This window comes from Antechinus flavipes, chromosome 1 (assembly GCF_016432865.1).
Source record: "Antechinus flavipes isolate AdamAnt ecotype Samford, QLD, Australia chromosome 1, AdamAnt_v2, whole genome shotgun sequence".
Classification (NCBI taxonomy): Eukaryota; Metazoa; Chordata; class Mammalia; order Dasyuromorphia; family Dasyuridae; genus Antechinus; species Antechinus flavipes.
In genome coordinates this window covers 709,130,895-709,144,498 of record NC_067398.1, presented here as the reverse complement: position 1 = coordinate 709,144,498, position 13,604 = coordinate 709,130,895, and the positions used below count along the sequence as shown (strand labels likewise).

The window sequence follows — 13,604 nt, the reverse complement described above, 5'->3', positions numbered from 1 at the left end:
CCCATCCTGCCCTGATTTCTCTGCTGGCTTCCAGTCTTGTCTCCATCCGCTTTTTGGAGGCTTCTCAAAATCCAGTAGACAGCTCGAGCTTAATGTGACCCAAACTGAGCTCATTATGTTTCCCCTGCTCCATGTTCCTGTTGAGGGCACTGCCACCTCTGACTCCCAGTCGAGGAGTTGTCCTGGGTCCCGCCTCCCTCATCCCTCCAATCCAAGTCTTTGCCTTTGTGGCATCTTCTCTCCTCTGACCAGCCCCAGCCACGGCCGCCCTTCTGGTGCAGACCCTCCTCCCCTGGGCCATTGTCATGGCCTGTGTGTGGGGGAGAAGGTTGGCCTGCCGCAGATGTGACCCCATTCTAGTCCTTCCTCCATCCAGCCACTAAAATGCAGGTCAACCCCCACCTCCTGCCTCCCCCCCCCATCTACACAATCCCATACACACACACACACACACACACACACACACACACACACACACACACATTCACTCATATATACACACAATCCCATACACACACACACACACACACACACACACACACACACACACACACATTCGTAGAGCTCCGGTAGCTTGATGATTAAAGCCCTTTCAAAGCTGCCCCGCTGACCTTTCCAGACTTCTCATTGAGTCAGCCACGCCCGGCCTTCTGCTGTTCCTCCTGCCTCACTGTCACCTGATTTCTCCCACGGCTGGGACTCTCCACTTCCTCATCTCTGCCTCCTGGCTCCCCTGCTTTCCTTCAGGGCTGTCTTTTCCCTGCCTTTGTGTCCTCAGCCCTTAGCCCAGTGCCCGGCCCATCCCAGTCGCTTCACAGACGCTTCCCAGCTGTCCGGGGGCTGCGTTCACCTCCTCACGGCCCCCGTCGGCCTTGCTCAGGTTTTTTACACAAGCCTCTGTGATCAGGGCTGCCTAGCTCAGCTCTTAGGGACTGACAGCAGAGTGGGTCGCTATATGCCCCCGGGGATGGGCAACAGCAAAATTCTCGGTTTGACGCAAGAGGAAGGTCCAGGAAGCCTGCTGCGTTCCATCTTGACTCTCATCCGTGGCAGGGAACAGCAGAGTCAGAGCCTTCTAGAGCAGGGCCTGTGCTGGCCCGCCGGCAGATCTGGGGCTCTGGCCTGCTCTCCCTTCTAATACTGATTTTGTCTCTGTTTTTCAGCAACTCCATTCGAGTGTGAGGACGGGAAATCTGGAGACGTGTTTAAGGCTACTGTCTTTAGGAGCTCAAGCCAACTTCTTTCACCCTGTATGAAAATATATTCTCATATTAGCATGAAATTAGTACTAAGTTTATTTTGTCTGTGAACTGACAGCCAATTGTTTAGTTGTGTTTTTTGGAAAACATTTGTTTGTAATGATTCTCTAATTTAAGTGTCATGTCTGCTTCTTATTAATGACTCGTAGGAGAAAGGAAACACCCCGCTCCACGTTGCTGCCAAAGCAGGGCAGATTTTGCAGGCTGAGCTCTTGGCAGTGTATGGGGCCGATCCGGGCACACAGGACTCGAGTGGGAAAACCCCCATTGATTATGCAAGGTGAGCGCCCCGGGTTTCGCCTCCCTCCCCTCCCCTCTGCTAGCGACGCTTCGTGTCGCAGGAGTTCCACTGCCGCCGGCAGGCAGCGCCCCAGAGGTCAGGGTGCTCAGTCCTTTCTTTCCGGAGAGGAGCACTTGGAAACAGGACGGAATTGCTCCCCAGCTACATGTCAAGTGGAAGGCAGAGGCCTGTGGGTGCGAGGTCTGAGGCCCGGTACCCCTGGGCCTCCTCCTGCCCTGCCCTGAGGCGCTGCCACCCGGGGTCCTTCCCTACCCGAGTGCAGACGAGGGCGCCCCCAGTCACCCAGAGCTCGCTCTCCAGTCAGGAAAGGCCGGCCACGCTCCCAGGCCAGGCGAGTGGTCCTCAGGCCCGTCTTTGGGGAGCGGGGAGTCTCCCCAGCCCGTGAGACCCCGCAGTGACAGCATGGTGAATCCCAGTGGCGCCTCATGGGCCTCTCATCTCGGTGAACAGCTGTTGATGAGATGCCAGTCTCTGCTAGGAAATCTTCTCTCTGCTTTGGTGAAACGGAAACTCCCAGCCTCTGCCTTCTTGAAAACTCGCAGCAGCCATTGGCCACTTCCCCGCCATTGGTCTGGCGTCTGATCCCTGCCCCAGCTGAGTGCGTCTCCCCTCCAGGGCTCCTGGGGAGCCTCAGATCCCCTTACCCCTGGGCCTTTTCTCCCACTAACCGCCGCCCCATCCTGCCTCCTCTCTGCCAGGGCATCTTCTTTTCCTTTCCGGCCCAGGAGGGGTCCCCCAGAGCTCTGGCCAAGACCGTCCTCATGCGATTCCCCCTCCCCTCCCCCCCATCCCCTGGGAGTCTTCTTGGCCACCGTGGGTTCCCTTCTCCTCTCTGCACAGGGGACTCGTGTTCTCTGTTTCCTGAATTTCTCTCTCGCTGATCCACCTCTGGGGGTTTCCCCCCAGCCTGTGCAGAACAGGCTGGGAGGGGCCGTTAGCTCCCCCCAGCGGGCCCCATTGAAGCTGCTGCTGCTGTTGGCTCTGCTGGGCCCTCCCAGCCTGTCGCTGGCCGGGGCTCTTGGCCTCTGGGGCATCTCAGCCCTTGGCCTTCTCCTCCTCCACTGCACAGCTTCCCAGCTCGCTTCCTAGCTGCTGCCGCTTTGCCTCCTTGCTAGTCCACGCAGCTCCAAGAAAGATCTCATAGAAAAACTCTGTCATTCACCTCCTCTAGGCCTTCGGTGGCTCCCTGTTGCCTCCCCCGGCCTGCAAGGCCTCCTGCAGTCTGCCTGCCCAGCCCCTTTCTAGACTTGCTGCCTCTAGAGGCAGGGGCGGGTGCTGCACCCGGGATCAGACGCTGCCCATGATCCTGCACCCAGGCTCGCTCAGGAAATGCTAGTTCTGAATGTCCCGCCCATTTGGGCTCAGGCTTTCCCTGCAGCTGTGGCTCATGTTTGCACCTCTCTGGTCCTCCTGCTGATAGAATGGCCAAGTTTGTTCTCTTGGGTCTTTCTGTCCTCAGAAGCTGGAATGATAGACTGTCCGTGATTAAGAAGTGGGCCCCACTTCTTTGCCCCAGATCTCTTTTTTGCAGGTGAAGAGGGATGAGCCTGTATTTAGTGGAGGCCAGCTTTTAGCAAGGTGGCCGTAACTGGAGGACGCCTGGGCCCTTCCCCTGGGAGAAGGAGGCCCTTTGTTCGGGGCTGGCAGTTGGGGGCCGCTTTTGGAGGTGTTCTCAGAAGCGTCTTTGTCCTTTTGTGTTTTAAAGCCAGTGAGCTGTGGGTAACACAGACGTTGCTTTGTTTTCTCTCGGCAGACAAGGGGGGCACCGGGAGCTGGCGGAGCGTCTGGTCGAGGTGCAGTACGAGCTCACGGACAGACTCGCCTTCTACCTGTGTGGCAGGAGGCCAGGTGAGTTGGCCGAAGCTTCCCTGCATCCACGAGCCTGGTCAGCCAGTGACTCCTCAGTTATCGGGAGGGACCGGCCGAGGCTGGCTCAAGGGGGAGGAAGGAAGCCCATAAGTGGTCGAAAACCTCCTGATGTCCCTGTGTAGCATGCTGGGATATGAGGCCATAATGTTTTGATTTTCACCCTTCACCATTTTATGCCGAGGGTGGAGTGTCTGAGAGGAGCCGGAGCCTCACATTGCCAGGAGTAGTCTGTCTGAGAGTGGCTGCGCCGTAACTTGGAGCTTCTTGTACTCTTAGTGGATCTTGGGTTTAGATTTGGTTATTGGAAAGAAATGTGAAAAGTCAGCTTCTGATTACAGCTGTCTCTCAGTTATGGAGGAGGGAGGGGGTTCTCCCCAGAGACAGTGCCCTGGAATCAGGGTTCATTTTCCAGGCCTTGCTGGGAAGGTTTCATCTGTATGAGATGGGCCTTTTCATTTACTAAAATGATATAAATTCTTTCCTCCAAGTTTTCTTGGTTCTTGTTTGTAATATAATTCCAAAATGGAATTTGCCAATAGGAATTATCCTGGTAGCTGTGCAGTATTTCTGGCTCCTGCTCCTAACAGAAAGGGCCTCTTATTGACTCTGCATCATACAAACCCAGAGAACAATGGTTAGCAGCAAACATAGGGACAGTTCACTCGCATATAGGAAGGCATTTGACCTTAAGCCAGAGCACCATTAAAAAAGCTCGAGTTGGGCACAATCAGTGGGAAATTCTAGACTGTGGAAGGTCTTTTTTAGAATAAGACTTCCTTCCCCAATGCCGTTTCTGGAAGATTCTGTGCCATTTGATGAATTCAGAGGTGGTCCTTAATCCTGATGAAGGCTATCACATGGTCAACGGCATGGAGAGGGCCCTACCCAAAACTAAATTACCTTTTCCAAATACCCTTTCCATGGCTACAGTCCACCACCTGTATTGGGAAGGTCAAAGATGGAAGAGTCAGCAGAGGAGGTGGACTCCTGGCCTGTTCTTCTGTTAGCAGGGCTTTTGTCATCCCCAGAGGCTTCGCGCCTGAGTGATACTACTGCTGCTAAGCAGCCCTTCAGAAATCCACAATGGCAGCCTGACAGTTTTAAGTGGGAAAACAAAGGGGAATTGGAAAGTGTGAATTGATTGACGTGAAGCCCAGAGTACTTTTTCCTTTACAGTGTTTCCAAGGCATAAAAACAAACATTGGCTTGGTTTCTTTTTCAGATCACCAAAATGGACAGCACTTTATTATACCTCAGATGGCAGACAGGTAGGATCACCTAAAATACATTTGACACATCACTGATGTTGTGTCTCGTGGCCTGTAAGTGTCTTGTGGCATTGTGAATAATACATCATAACAAAGTCCATACATTTTTTTCTTTTATGGCTTTGCAATTGGAAATAAGACAGCTGTAAGTAAACCATTGTAGATTTTAGTTATTTATAAAATTCAAGTTTGCAAAAAATATGCTAGTCACACATTTACTTTAAGAATAAAAAACAGCCTAGTTCTGCTGAGTTAACATCCTTATTTTAAGCAATTGACCAGAGTCTGTCTCCCCTCTTAGGAGGACCTTTTTGCTACTCAGCCCATTTCTCACCTAAATAACTGCTGCAGGAACTTCTCCAGTCTCTTTCTTTAGCCCCCAGATCCATAACAGTTTCTAAAGGGCAATTCCTGAAATTTCAGGGTTCCAGGAGAGGGCCACTCCTTCCCCCTTTAATATAAGCAGATCCTGCTTTCATTTTTTGCTTCACAAACTGACTTCTCCCCCAAGAGATACCAGCTTGAGAGGAGTCAGTTTTGTCTTTTAATTTATAGGAAGATTTTTAAGCTATTCCCAGCATTTGATGTTTCAGGAAGGAAAGAATTAATATGACCAACTAATTATGCTCAGAATTCACCACTGAATTCTCTTGGGGTATCCTATAGCTGCTGCATTTTCTGTCCCAGTTATAGATGTAATATATAGTAGTGTTATAGGAGCACTTTGAATTGTATTATAATTACTTATAGTGTTGGAGATTTGAACTATTAAACTTTTTCAGAGCTTGTGAAAATGACTTTCTTAATTGTTTTTCATATTGAAAACTGTATTAATTTTGTGAATCTTCTTAGCAGCCTGGATTTGTCTGAATTAGCCAAAGCTGCTAAGAAGAAACTTCAATCTGTGAGTATCTCTGTAGACTATTAATAATAAATTTGTAGTGTGGGAGTCGTACCAAATATCAAAAGATAGGAAATTCCATCACAGTCTATACAGTGGACTTGGCAGCTGCTTAAATTGTCACAAGTGTGGTGATGGGATGTCCTCATGGAGGGAGGGGCGCCCAGGATCCCCGCCTGACCTGGTCCTATCTCACTTTCTGACCAAGGCCTAGGTACGTGCTTCTAAACATTTGTGGGGCACAAGGCCAGGAGTCAGAGCAGGCTCCCTAGCTGACAGGCTCCCCCCAAACCCAGACCACTGAGGACACTGTTCAGCCCAATCAGAATTAATTTGGATAAATATAAATTCAAAAAAACTTCTCAAAGCTAAGGTGAAGAGAAGGATAGAGGCGTCTTCATGATGGCCATCACCCTGTAAGATGGGAGCAATGCGATTCGTGTTAGGAGAGTCAGGAAGTCTGGGATGGAGGAAATGAGAGGGCTGCTGTGTCCGTCTGCCCCAGCCAGGTCAGGGGATGGGCGGAGGGAGGGTGTCTGCCATGTGCTATTTTAGGACTGGTCAAGAACAGTCCTTCCCTCCTTTCTCTGTTGGTGAGGAGTGCACATCCTGTGGGTAACATGCCATCGGGAAGTTATCGGCACTTCATTGTTCGTGGCAGTTCTTGTTCCTCATGTTTCTTCTTTTGTTTCAGCTAAGTAACCACTTGTTTGAAGAACTTGCCATGGACGTTTATGACGAAGTTGACAGACGAGAAACTGATGCAGGTGACTTATTTAGACTGGACATTTAGACTGGGAGGCTGATTTCCTCCCAGCTGTTGGTGGAAAGGGACCTTAGGCCCACTTTTTGAGGCGGGTGCTACTTTCTAGGTAGCTTCTTTAGCAAAACCGTATTTCATTTTGACTAGATTGACTTGACAAAGACATTTTCCAATCTTGTGTGTGATGCAGAATGCATTCACCAGTCTGGGGAAGCCTGTGGACCTCTTCCTTCTCAGGATGAGGCTTTTAAATGCATAAAGCAGTGCTCAGGATTGCACAGGAAGTCCATTATGTTAAAATACAATTATTAAAGAACACCAGCCCGAGTTCATGACCTCAGCTTGGGAGCTCGGAATCCCTGGTGTCCAGTGGGGTCACATGCTGTCCACATCGTAATGAGACGCCGTCTCGGCCCCTTTTTTCTCTCTCACTAGTGTGGCTCGCAACTCAGAACCATAGCACTTTGGTCACTGAAACAACAGCTGTCCCCTTCCTTCCAGTGAATCCGGAATATTCCTCGACAAGAAACCAGGCAAGTAAATTCTGTGGATGTTCTTCACCAAGCCATGTGTCATGCTCTTCATGTGGGTGCAGGGCTTTCTGATTTGTAATAGACTCAAATGAACAAGCGGATCCTTACAGTAAGCACTTCAGAAACTCATATTGACCTTGTATAAACAACCCCCTCAAAATTTTTCTTCAAAAGTTAATTCTGATTCAGAGCAATTTGTCGCCACTGGTTTTGATTAAACTCTGGATTTGTGTTAAAAAGAAAATATTAAATGGTTTTATTTGATTTTGCATGCAAAAATCAGTAGGTGCTGTAAAAGCAACTAGTTTTGTGAAATCTGTATAAATATAAGGGAGGAACTGTGGGTTTTGTTTAGCTGTGGGTCACTGTGCTCACACACCTCCCCTGTCTCCAAGCTGCAAGGCGCCATGTTGAAATCTGTGCCCACGGGCTGGTTTTGGCAGCCAGACTGGCAGGGCCTGGAGGAAGGGCCCCCGTGCAGCAGCTGGAGAGTCTCTGGGTGGTGGATCCCTTTGGCCAGCAGAACTTCCGGGGCCTCCCGTAAGAGTACATGCTCAGGTCATCCTCCACGTGGATAGAGGCCGGACTCACCCCCACGCCTATGAGAAGTTAGGTGTGAGCCTTTAAAAGAGCTGGAAACACTCTCCATCCTTTTCTGTCCTCAGGGGAGACAGAAGTTAGCCCGGTTTAACGCTCATGAGTTTGCTACGCTGGTCATAGACATTCTGAGCGACGCCAAGAGGAGGCAGCAGGGCAACTCCAGCTCCGGTTCCAAAGGTAAATGGATGGGACCCCTTAGCTCATCGGGTTTTCCTTTCTGGCCAGCTGAGCCTGACTAACCCTGGAGGGGAAGCAGCCGCCTGTCAGCGAGACTGCACACAGCCTTTTCCCTCAGTCCTGTGGCATTTACCCTTAACACGTATCACAGCATTGGCCCGGGACCGTTAGTGAGGCACCTCCAGCTCCCTTCAGAGTCATTTATAGCCACTGAGACTGGGCGTCTTCGATCCCTAATCCTGGCAGCATCCCTTCCAAAGATGACATGTCCCCTTAGCCCAAGCGCCTAACTTGAGTGGTTAGAAAGGAAAAGCAAGCAGAGATTTAAAATCCTCTCTGGTCATTGTTCATTTTTAGGAGGCCATCATGGGAGTGCAAGACTCAGTTTTCAGAATAGTAAGAGTGTTTTAAATCCAAAACTGTCGTGAGGAGGATTGTGTTTGAGTGTAAAAGAGTCCTGGGAGTGATCTGGCTGTCCCCAGCTGGGTCTCACAGGCTGCAGGAGAAGGAGATGAGAACCTGGCTCCTGGGGCAACCCCAGCTCTTTAGGGTGGGGAGAGAGCGCCTAAGTCCCATGGGACTCTGTGGGACCCCCATCCCACTTTCCACCCATCAGCCTTTGAGGCCTTTGTACCCACCGGGCGTCTCCTCCAAGCTGAGCCTTCCTTCAGCCATTCCTTGTAGGACTGGCATTCAAGGCTGTCTCCCAGCCTAGCTTCCCTGCCCCGGGTACTCTTCAGCCAATCAATGTTTCCTAAACTCTGGTGATCAGAGTGGACACTTGTTGGAGTTCAAATGTGGGGTCCCTGTTCGGGCGCCAAAATGTGGTGAGCTTTTTCTTCTCAAAGCGCAGTCAGGTGATAAAAGTTCAGATCTTTTATTATCTCCAATATAGCCCGGTTAGCTTAGAGGCCTATCTCTCTGCTTGGTTCCAAGAGCTCTCTTCAAATGTCGCCAAATCCAAAGGTTCTGTCCTTCAGCCTCTGCCTCTGCTTTCTTCAGCCTCCAGCCAGCTTCACTCTTCGTGTCATTCCGGAAAAATCTCGACTTGTAGCTTCTTCACTCTGAAGAACTTCCTTGACTGGCCCATTGATGCTCTATTTATGCTAGTGCTCTCTGGCCCAAAGAGCTTCAAGGGAGGTGTGAACTCATTGAACTCCAATGAGTAAAGGTGTGAACACAAGCCTTGTATTAATTAGTTCTACTTAGTACCTTGTTTCAGGTTCTGCCCAAAACATCTTCTTGTAAGATTAGATCAACTCTAATTAGTTAGCAGTTAGTAAGGATTCCAACAGACACTGGGCAGAAGGGAAGCAGGAGGATGGTCACTTCCCCACCTTGGTGCAGCCCAAGATCCCACTGCTGACTCCTGCTGAGCCTGACCTGGCCTCCCTCCAAAGGGAAGACTTGCCATTTATTGAAAATAAATTCAGCCCAGTGCACTCACCTGCCAGGTCCTTTTATTTGTTTATTTTTTCAGGAGATGAGGGAAGGGACTGATTCTTGCACTGCTTGTGTAAGCAATCCCTCCCGTTTCTGCCAGCTGCGGGTCTGATCTGCTTGCACTCTGTGATGAGAAATGAGGAGCAGCCTAGGGCAGCTCAGGGCTCTGGGGCACCGGCCTGGCCACCTCCTGCCTCTCATGAGCCTGACTGTGGGCCCAAGCCCCGATTCCTCTCACGGTATCAGTGTGTACCAAGAAGGGCACGAAGTAGGTGATCAGATGCTCGGTCACTTCCGCGCAGCCGCCTTCTTGTGCTCCTTGTCTCGTGAGCGTGTCCAGAAGGGAGGCGAGCTTACCGAGCACGGTCTGGGAGACCGTAGCTTCCCATCCCTTGGGTCATCAGCTCTTGGCCTGGCCCGATGCAGGCTTTCTCCCGCGCACGTGTCCTTCTGCGGGCTCGTGTTGGCACATGGGGGATGACCCGGCGTGGCTCCAGCAGTCCTCCTCATCTCGTGCCGGCTCCCAATGAGTTGTTCCGCTTCTTTCTGTTCCGGAGAGCGCCGCAGCCAAGGAGGATCACGTGGCTGTGCTTCCTGGGTGTCCCTTTGGGGCGCCCCCTTGTCCTGCCAGCACAGTGAGGGCAGCTTCTGCGGTGCCCTGAGCCTCCCCCCCTCACTCCCAGCTTGTTGTGGTCTCTGTTCTTGTAGAACCGGCCCGCGTCTTCGGGGTGAACCTCTGCTGTCTCCCCTGCTCCCACCTTCTGGGAACATTTCTTATGAGCCAGACTCCATGACCTCGTCATTGTGGACGCCCCAGTTTCTTATGGCGTAGCCCCCTTGGGCACTTCCGAATCTCACCTATCATTTTCAGCCCTTCTGGGCTGATGTCTCCTGTGGAATTTTAGTTCTGATTTTCCTCTGTACCCTTAGAAATGGGTATACATTGGGCCTGGCTTCACCTTGTTTATCCTAAACTTTGATGGAAGACCATGGGTCCAGGGCCTGGTTCTCAGCCTTGGATTCTCGAGAGCTTAATTTTGTCAGTTTTCCCAGAAGTGATCAGTTTTGTAGGTAGATGGAGACTTTTTATATGGTATTTTATTTTTCTAAAAACACATATACATGTTTTCTCCATTCATTTTTATACAATTGTGTTCTGAAATTTTCTCTTTTCCTCCTTTACTTCTTCCCTCTCCTAGGCAACAAACTATCTGATATATAGTTTTTTAAAACACATTTCCATATTTGTCATGTTGTACAAGAAAAATCAGATAAAAAGGGAAAAAAGCATAAGAAAGAAAGAAAACAAGCAAAGAACAACAGCAGCAAAAAAGGGTGAAAATACTATTTTGTGATCCATATTCAGTCCCCAGGATCCTCTGTCTAGATACAGATGACTCTCCATCCCAAGTCTATTTGAATTGCCCTGAATCACCTCACTGTTGAAAAGAGCCAATCTGAGAGGTGTGGAGTGGTATCTCAGAGTGGTCTTAATTTGCATTTCTCTGATGAGCAGTGATTTAGAACATATTCCCTCATGACTAGAAATGACTTTAATTTCTTCCGTGGATGGAGACTTCTGAGATTTCTGGGGGCTAGAGCTTTCCTGTAAGTGATTGATAGTCAAGCTGCCCAGGACACTAGTTCATTGCATTATTGGGTGAGCACAAAGGCAGAGCCCAGGGCACCAGAGCATTCTGGGGGATGCTCCGGTTGGGCTCCGATTGTACCGGGAGTCCACAAAGTGCTCCCTTCACCAGCTCCTGTTCTTATCCTCGCCTCAGATATGATGGATCCAAACTTCATTTGAGTTAGCAAACAGTCATGAAGTGTTTTCTGGGGGGAGATAGCACCCCTTGAGCCGGGCCTTCTTATGGGTGGGACGTGACCCCCTGCCAGGAAGCTGCAGAGGGAGGTCAGAGAGCGTCCGTGGTCTCACCCCACCCCTCCTCAGACTGCCTCTCTCTGTCTCTTGTCCCAAATTCTGAGCTTTCCCCCTCCCTGGGTTGGCCTTCGTGGGCATGGCTCTCGGTTGCTGGGACTTTTCCGGAGCGAGTTCTGCTTTTGGATCTGAGGCCTCCGAGTCCGATGATCCTCCGAGCGGGTTTTCTGGTCCCGTCCCGCCCTTGTTTCTTCATCTGAAGTCGCTGTTTGCTCTTGTTGGTAGATAATGTGGAGCTCATTCTGAAAGCCATCGGCAGCCAGCCTAGCTTGGAGAGCCAAGATAACGACCAGCCGGACTACGACAGCGTCGCGTCTGACGAAGATCCAGACTTGGACACGGTGCCCAGCAAAGCCAGCAGGCAGAAGGTGGGCTGATGGGGGGCTGCCCACGGAGTTGGGGAGGGTCAGGCTGAGACAAAACCCACCAACAAGCGCCTTCTGGGTCCCTGGTCACATTTTAATCTGGAGCTTGTATGCTGCAGTGACTGCGGCAAGGAAGGGGAGCCGTGGCGTTTTGGGCCAGATCCTGCCTTGGACACTGGCCGGCATCCAGAAGGCCGACACTGAGGGGCTTCCCCTCGGAGGTCAGGGACGTGAGGCTCCAGGCAGAGGGCCTGGGTTTGGGAGTCCTGGGGGTTCCGAGGCCTCCTTAGGATTCAGGTCGTCCTGCTCCGGGGCCCGGGCTCTTCGCTGCCCTTTAGAGGCTGCACATGGTCAACCTTAAATGGGGTTCCCTCGTGCTTTACTGACAAGCTCCTAATCTGTGGAGCAAGAGGTGTGGGTGGGCGCAGGGAATGTAAAGGGAAGCCTGTAGGAGCCTGAGGAATCCCTGTAGGAGCCGGAGCATCTCCCACCCCCACCCCCCCCAAGCATTCCCTCACTGGCTTTTTAAAAGTCATGAGCCCCAGATTGATGAGAAGTGGGGCCGCCGTTCCAGAATGGATCCGGATGTGAAGCCTGACCTGGGGAGCCCTTCTCCCTCTCCTTTTGCAGAGGAGGGAGCAGAGGCCCCCTCGGGAAGGCTCGCGGCCCTGCTGGATGGCTCTTGTCTCAGAGGAGGCTGAGTGCGGGCCCTGGGCTCCGAGCGTGTGACCTCAGGAAGGGGCCCCGGGGCTGGGACGCTTGGGCACCGACACTGTAGCGCTCTCCCCCCAGCAGCCGGCTCACTCCTTGCCTCAGCATGGCGAGCACTGAGCGGCCTTGTTCCCCGTAGCTCCCCGGGGCCTGCGGCTCTGCTCAGGGCTCGCACGGGCCCCCGCCCTGCTGACTCTTCCTCCTGCTCTGTCTTTAGAGCCTGGATTCTGACTTGTCAGACGGACCAGTTCCCATCCAAGAATTCATGGACGTCAAAAACGCTCTGGTGGCTTCTGAGGCAAAGATCCAGCAGCTCATGAAGGTGAATAACAGCCTGAGTGACGAGCTGAGGGTGATGCAGAAAAAGGTAACAGTCGCACCCCAAAAAGCCCAGTTGGGTCTGGTAGTCTGTGGCGCCTGCTGAGAACGCCCAGGGCGTGAGGGGAGAGCGTCCCAAGGGCCGCAGCAGGGGCTAAGGCTGGAAGGGGGCTGGCGGGTGGCCCCACAGGCCTGGGTCATGGAACTGGCGCCGTCAGGGCCAAACTTATTTAACAGAAGTAGAAAGTGAGGCAGAAATAAGGGGAGCGACCCAGCCGAGGTCCAAGGCAGGAGCTCCCTTTCTGGTCCCAGTGCCCGTTCTGCCCCGCCGCCTTTGGGACGCAAACCCCAGGGCATTAGCGACCAAATGCCAGCAGGGGGGGCCTTTTGTCCTGACGGAGCTTGAGGCAGAGGCAGAGGCGGGACATGGCCGAGCCAGACCCGGCTTCCTGAGGTCCGACCCGACCCCTGGCTGCTTCCCCGGGTCACGCGGAGAACTTCCGAGCTTCGGTGGATTGATTCTTCTTAGCACTTCATGCTTCCCTCCCAGAATGCCTCAGGACCCACAGAGCCGGGTTAGCATAATCTCTGCTGAAAACTGACAGATGTCAAAAGCTCGTGGGCCTGAAGAGGCTGCTTTGTGGGGGTCGTGGGGCGACGGGTGTGGCGCCGAGGGACCAGGACGCACCAGCTGGGCTTCTGCCTTAAGGTCACTCGGCAGTCACCGGGAAAGGCCAGCTAACGGGGGACTTTGGTGATCCGGCAGTGTGTGTCCTTCCAAAAGTAGCTCGCTTCCAGCAACGTGGAAAGCACTGGGCTGGAGCCAGGAGGGGAAAATCCCGTCTCTGACCGGGGCCCTTCCTGGAGTGGACTAGAGCCCGTTGGCTTCTAAATATGGGAGGCAGGGAAACTGAAGCCAGGTCAGAAGTGGCCTCCCAGGGCCCCCGGGCACGAGTCTCCAGGGCAGGACCGCAGCATCGCTTATCTGAGGAAGAGTCAGGGGTGTCTCCGCTGTCCCAGAGGCCTTCCTTTCTCCATAGAACCCGGGTCAAATGGCCTTTCCTTACACGTGGAAGATGCGCTTGGTCTGCGGCCAGTGCTAAGGCCTCTGTGAGCCGGCCCCTGAAACAGGGACATGAAACGTTTCCAGACAC

The 13,604-nt window shown here is 52.3% G+C and overlaps 1 protein-coding gene across 5 annotated transcripts in view; it reads left to right on the top strand.

Annotated features, from left to right (window-relative positions):
* Window positions 1-13,604, top strand: part of GIT2 (GIT ArfGAP 2) — a 49,123-nt gene that overhangs the window by 16,744 nt on the left and 18,775 nt on the right. For 3 of the 5 annotated variants that reach the window (XM_051973017.1, XM_051973016.1, XM_051973012.1), the window contains exons 5-14: window positions 1,164-1,250; window positions 1,409-1,539; window positions 3,314-3,408; window positions 4,652-4,697; window positions 5,550-5,601; window positions 6,293-6,365; window positions 6,797-6,894; window positions 7,560-7,671; window positions 11,282-11,424; window positions 12,350-12,499. In XM_051973017.1, the coding sequence (XP_051828977.1) occupies window positions 1,164-1,250; window positions 1,409-1,539; window positions 3,314-3,408; window positions 4,652-4,697; window positions 5,550-5,601; window positions 6,293-6,365; window positions 6,797-6,894; window positions 7,560-7,671; window positions 11,282-11,424; window positions 12,350-12,499 (987 nt within the window). The remainder of the gene's footprint in view (window positions 1-1,163; window positions 1,251-1,408; window positions 1,540-3,313; window positions 3,409-4,651; window positions 4,698-5,549; window positions 5,602-6,292; window positions 6,366-6,796; window positions 6,895-7,559; window positions 7,672-11,281; window positions 11,425-12,349; window positions 12,500-13,604) is intronic. The other 2 variants (XM_051973014.1, XM_051973015.1) reach the window with 2 other exon arrangements.